This window comes from Cynara cardunculus (assembly GCF_001531365.2).
Source record: "Cynara cardunculus var. scolymus isolate 2C chromosome LG 6, CcrdV1, whole genome shotgun sequence".
Lineage (NCBI taxonomy): Eukaryota > Viridiplantae > Streptophyta > Magnoliopsida > Asterales > Asteraceae > Cynara > Cynara cardunculus.
In genome coordinates this window covers 13,944,908-13,951,468 of record NC_037533.1, presented here as the reverse complement: position 1 = coordinate 13,951,468, position 6,561 = coordinate 13,944,908, and the positions used below count along the sequence as shown (strand labels likewise).

Below are 6,561 nucleotides of genomic sequence, written 5' to 3'. Positions count from 1 at the left end.
TAATACAAATGAAAATTTTCAGTATGATCAAGAACACCAACAAAACATTTACTTTTACAAACTTAGCTTTTCAAATTACATTCAACTAGCTTGGGCACATATAAGTAGCCTCATCTGCTTATTTGCACACATCACATTTAACTTACTTGGTTGTTTCTTTTAATCTTTGTTTTGCAAGTCTAGGGTCTTCACAAGTAGCCTCTCTACCCTTTGGGGTAGAGGCAATGTCTCCGCACATCCTGACTCCCCAGACCCTACCTCCGCGTGTTTCTGGTTCATTTGGTTTGGTTTGGTTTTAAGTAGCCTCGTGATCACCAAATCTAAATACATTTTTACATGACAAGAAAAAGCAGCTCTTATCTCTTCTGAATATTAACAAACTGCACCTGTTCATGATGTGAAACCATAAAGTAAAAAATGCATATGTAGTGGACAGCTTGTGGATATAATCAAGAGTGGAAACACAAGACACCATGTTTAACGGCAGCAAAATAGAAGCTCATAACTGACCAAGTAACAGTAAGGTAAAGGAAAGCAAAATTTTCAGTCATTGGGTATACATTTAACAATGGAAGCGTTAAAACTTAAAAATAAGGTTTACCGACCAACCATCAAGTGAACATCATATAGATCATAACAATACTGTTGTTATATCTCACATACCGCGAAGAGATATTTCTAACTGCTCTATCCTCTTAGCCATATCATGCTTTCCACAATTCTTTAATCCATCGGTTACCATGTCAAAGTGCCGTGACATGGGTGATAATTTGAACTCCGTCATCTCCATCAAATAATTAGCAGCTTCAATGTATCGGCCTCCACGTGCACACATCTTTAAGAGCATGGTATAAACAGGCCGGTTTGGTGGATGACCCTTCACCTTCATATCACTGAAAAAGCTAAATGCATCATCAAACAATCCATTCCTACAAAGTCCCTTCAGAATTGGAGCATATAAACTTGGGAATGGTTTATTTCCGTCCTCAAGTGATCTATAAAGAATACTAAAAGCCTCATCAATCCTGCCCACTTTCGAAGTTGCAGCGATCATGATCTTGTAAGTCTCAATATCAGGACATAGCCCCAATCTACAAACATCATGGTAGAGACCAACACAGAAATCAATCTCACCAGATTGGCAAATAGCTTCTGCCAACGAGTTAAACGTACTCACATCAGGCACAAATCCCTCTTTAGTCATTTTTCTAACCAACCCTTTGGCTGATTCAAGATAACCAGCATTCAACAACCCATCAATCAAAAGATCTCGCCCACGAACAGGTGGATTGAATCCCTTTAGACTCATCTCTTCCAAAAAACTTTGGGCCTCTTTCATCTTCCCAGCAGAGCACCACCCATTAACTAAAACTGAGTAAGTCTTCTTATCTGGAAGTACTCCTTTACGAACCATTCTTCGAACCAAAGCATAAGCTCCCTGAAAATTCTTGACCTCACAAAGGGCAAAGAGCAAGGAATTGTATATTTCAGTAGTTTGGGAGCAATTAAAATTCTTGCACCTATTAAATAGCTCAACAGCTTGATCGATAAGACCGTTCTTACCATAATGCTCGATGATGAAAGAAACAACAGATGTCGAAATTGGGAGCTTTTGGGTTTTCATCTGGTGGGCAACCTTCCACATGGTTTCCCAGTGGCGAGTCCGGGCTAAGATCATGAGGAGCTCTTCAAATTCGACAGTTGTGGGTTCATACTGGGGATGTTGAGTACGAACCCAATTGAAAAAACGGAAAGACTCTATACCTGAATTGCAACAGCTACGGAGCACACGGTAAACAAGCTCTGAATTGACAATGCGCGAAATGCACATCTTATTCAGGGTTCTCTCCAGGTAGATATCACGACGAACGATATTGGAAATATGATGAACTGTGGCAAAATAATCATCATTTGTTCCATCTCTGCCTCCTCCTCCAACCCCGACATTACTCAGGTGGTTGCCGGCGGCAGTTTTTAGGGTTCTAAATGCAGTGCGGTCGGAGAGCGTGAGTGCAGTTCTTTTTAACACGATCAATCTTGCAAAGAGAAGCATCGGGCAAGCATACACCTTGTATAGTCTACAGCCTTTTTACGGCTAGCTTAGCAAATTCAAGAAATTCAGTGCCTAGATAAAGTTACAGCGACCATGATTAAATAACCTTTCACAAAAACTTATCACCATAGACATCACATATGACATAACTGTAGAGAAAATTAGTATAATTAATTGTTGGAAGTCAGAGAACAAAGAAAAGTGCTGAAGGAATGCAATTAGATTACTAGAAACAGAGGGCTATAAATAGCCACGTACAAAACAGAAAAAGCAAAACAAACTCCATTCTTCCTAAAGAATAGGACTTATTGACTAACAGCAACAACCAAAAAGACTAATTCAAAACAAGTAAAGATAACTGCTAATTTATTCTAACATTCCCTCCCTTAAGCTAAAGCACAGCCTGCATTTAGCTTACTTCTGTGATCTCAGTTACTCCAAGCATACTTCGAAGTTTTTCAAACTGCTCCAGCTTCAATGGTTTTGTCATCATATCTGCAAGCTGATCATGAGTGCTGCAGTATCKTAGCTCAACAACTTTATCAGATACTAGTTCCCTTAGAAAATGGAACCTTACATCAATATGCTTGCTTTTACCGTGAAACACCGGGTTCTTTGATAGCTGTATGGTGGAACTGTTATCACACATAATAATAGTTYCTTCTTCATCTTCAACTCCTAGCTTCTCCAGAACCCTCTTGAGCCAAATACTTTGACAGGCACAAAGGGCTGCTGCTATATATTCCGCCTCCGTGGTGGACAAAGCAACTACCGGTTGTTTTTTTGAAGACCACGAAACAGCCCCATTTCCCAGCATAAACACAAAACCGGAAGTACTTTTCCGATCATCAATATCACTGGCATAATCGCTATCTGTGAATCCTGTAAGTTTAGTGCCAATTCCTCTTCTATAGAAAACTCCCAGATTTGYTGTTCCTTTTAAATATCTCAGAATTCGTTTTGCTGCGAGCCAATGCATCATAGTAGGACTGGACATGAACCTACTTATCAAACTAACTCCATACATCAGATCTGGCCTGGTTGCAGTTAAATACATCAGACTCCCAACTATTTGTTTGAAAGGAGTTTCATCAATTTTTTCACCACCCATATCTTTCGAAAGCTTTGAGCCTGGTACTATAGGATTCTTCACTGCATTGCTATTGTCCATACCAAATCTTGCTAATACTTCTAGAGCATACCTTCTCTGTCCAATGAAGATTCCTTCTGAACTTTGTCTTACCTCAATACCAAGAAAGTGTCTCATCTTCCCAAGGTCAGTCATTTCGAACTCCATCATCATGGAATTCTTAAACTCTTCACACAAAATCCTATCATTTCCGGTAAATATCAGGTCATCAACATACAAACTCACAATTAAAAGCTTACCTTCTTTTGACTTTGTGAATAAAGTATGTTCACTTGGACATCTTTCAAAACCTTCTCGTACAAAATAGGCATCAATTCTGCTGTACCAGGCCCTCGGGGCCTGTTTAAGACCATAGAGTGCCTTCTTCAACCTATAAACCTTTTCTTCCTCTCCTTTCTTGATGAAGCCTTCGGGTTGTTGTACAAACACCTGCTCCTTCAGCTTTCCATGAAGGAAAGCACTTTTCACATCAAGTTGAAAGACTGTCCAACCAAACCGAGCAGCTGTTGCAAGTATCAGTCGAATGGTGTCAAGTCTTGCTACTGGAGCAAAGACTTCAGTATAATCAATTCCATAACGTTGGGCATAACCCTTTGCCACAAGTCTTGCTTTGAACTTTTCTATCTCCCCATTTTCATTGAGTTTGGTTTTGAACACCCACTTAACTCCAATGGGTTTAATTCCTTTAGGCAGACCAGTAAGCTCCCAAGTTTGATTTTTTTCGATGGCTTCAATTTCTGCTAACATTGCTTCCTTCCACTTCTTATTTTTAACAGCCTCTTCATAAGTTACTGGATCACTTTCAGCAACCATCATCACATTTAAGTTTTCTTCTTCATCAAGTGCTTCACCAGTGTCAAAATCAGCCATCCAAACTGGTGCTCTTCTGTCTCTTCGTGTGCCCCTCCCTTGAGATGATTCTCCAAGTGATTGAGTTGCAGGTGTGCTGGTAGCACTAGAGATTGCATTGTTGGGAGCTGATTCATCACTTTCTTCATCAATGCTGCTCGAATCACTTTGATCTTCCTCTTCAAATACGTCATCTGCCCATTCTAACGGTGTTTGTTGAGTTGCTGATGTTGCTGCACCCCAATCCCAACTGGCCTCTTCATCAAAAACCACATCTTTACTGTTAAGAACCTTCTTCGAGTCTGGATCATACAGCCTCCAACCTTTGGATTCATCACTAACCCCCAACAAAATACACTTTCTGCTCTTGTCATCTAACTTGCTCCTCTTTTGGTCTGGTATGTGTACATGGGCTACACATCCAAACACTCGAAAATGATCTGCCCATGGTTTCTTTCCACTCCAGGCCTCTTCTGGAGTTCTGTTTTCAACAGCTGCTGTAGGACTTCGATTCTGAACGTGCACACACCATTTTACAACCTCGGGCCAAAATGTTTTAGGAACACATTTTTCGTTTAGTACTGAACGGACAGCATTCATAATTGTTCTATTTTTTCTTTCGGCCACCCCATTTTGTTGGGGGGTATAGGCTGTTGTTAGTTGTCTCCTAATACCTTGTTTCTTACAGAATTCTGTAAATTCATTTGAATTGAATTCACCACCCCTATCGGTTCTTAAGCAGATTATGCCCATGCCCACTTCTTTTTCAACAAAAGCCTTATAATTCTTGAAAATTACAAGTGCTTCTGATTTCTCAGTTAAGAAATAAACCCATGTCTTGCGTGAAAAATCGTCAATGAAACTTAAAATGTACCTTTTGTTGCTGTTTGAGGCTGGATCAATAGGACCGCATATGTCTGAATGCACCAGCTCAAGCTGTTTTGACGCCCTCCATGAACTCTTCTTAGGGACAGGTCGCTTATGTTGTTTCCCAGTCAAACAAGTAGTACATAATTTCTTTGGGGATTTAATCGATGGTAAGCCAGATACCATTTTCTTGTCGAAGAGTGTTCTTAAACTTTTGTAGTTCAAGTGGCCGAATCGACAATGCCATAGTTGTGCTTCCTTTTCTGACACACCTTCAGCTTGAAAACACACGTGGTTTTGTGGTGCAGTGACTGATAAGTAGAACATTCTGTTTCTACTCATGTTGCTTAGCATAATTACTCCCCTTGTAGGATGAAAAACCTTGCAAGTTCCATGTTGAATGAAGATGGCTAACCCCTTTTCTTGTAGCTGTCCTATACTCAGCAGATTGTTTTTCAACTCTGGGATGTAATAAACATCAGAAAAAACGTGTGTTATGTCACCAATTTTCACCCTTACATTTCCTTTAGCTACCACAGACATCTTCATATCGTTCCCAAGTCTTACTGTCCGGCTAAATTCTTCATCTAGAGTTGAGAACCAAGTCTTGTTACCAGTCATATGATTACTACAGCCCGAATCCAGAAACCATACCTCTTCCTGTTGTGCTTGATGTAGTTCGGTGCAAGTCATCAACAGTAGATCTTCTTGTGCCTCCTCCCCCGACTCGACATAGTTCGCCTTCTTTTCCCACTCAGGACACTCATACTGAAAGTGTCCCAACTTATGGCATTTGTAACACTCAATCATTGCTTTGTTGAATGATTGCCGGCCTCGTCCTCTTCCACGTCCCCCTCTCATTATACCTCGTCCCCTTCCTCGTCCAGATCTGTCCTCCTGGGCTACTTTCAAAACATGTTCCTCTTCAAGACTACCTTGCATTCTTTGCTCATGAACAAGGAGACTGCCATGCAACTCATCAATACTCAAGATACTCAGATCATTTGACTCTTCAATTGAACACACAACGTAATTAAATTTTGGCGTCAAAGAACGGAGTATCTTACTAACAACTGTGCTTTGCTCCATTGTCTCCCCATTCGACTTCATCTTGTTCACCACAGCCAAAGTTCGCCCCAAAAAACTGTCTACTCGTTCATCTTCTTTCATGGACAGCAACTCAAACTCCCTTCTCAATGCTTGTAGTTGTGCCCTTCTTACTTTGGTAGACCCCTGATACTTCTGCTTCATTGATTCCCAAATAGCCTTTGACGTTCCTTTGTCAAGAATCGTCTCCAGAATTTCTCTGCTAATTGCTTGAAACAGAAAATTCTTCACCTTCATATCTTTGATCCTAACCTCCTCCACATTCTTTCTCTGTGCTTCACTTCCTTGGGCTGTTCCAACCGGAGAGGTAGGAATCCCTTCCTCAATCAGACTCCACAGCCTCTCACTTCTCAAAAARTTCTCCATCGTCATGGCCCAATAGTCATAGTGACCATCRAATTTGGGAATAGCAGGTTGGACGAACTTTTCTTTCACCAGAGCCGTCATGCTGATCTCTCTATGATAAACTCACCCTCGTGTTTATCTGATACTCACACTCTCTCAGAACCTTCAGCTCTGATACCAAATGTTGGAA

At 40.7% G+C, this 6,561-nt stretch overlaps 1 protein-coding gene across 1 annotated transcript; it reads right to left on the bottom strand.

Moving 5' to 3' along the window:
- Positions 1 to 482: 482 nt before the first annotated feature.
- On the bottom strand, positions 483 to 2,053 carry LOC112514554 (pentatricopeptide repeat-containing protein At5g18390, mitochondrial). Its single transcript, XM_025121082.1, has one exon. The coding sequence runs from the start codon at positions 2,051 to 2,053 to the stop codon at positions 656 to 658; it is 1,398 nt and encodes a 465-aa protein (XP_024976850.1). The 3' UTR covers positions 483 to 655.
- Between the last annotated feature and the right edge of the window lie 4,508 nt (positions 2,054 to 6,561).

What these genes read in the sequence shown, in the direction of transcription:
- LOC112514554 (XM_025121082.1), bottom strand. Translation starts at nt 2,053, where the DNA reads ATGCTTCTCTTTGCAAGATTGATCGTGTTAAAAAGAACTGCACTCACG.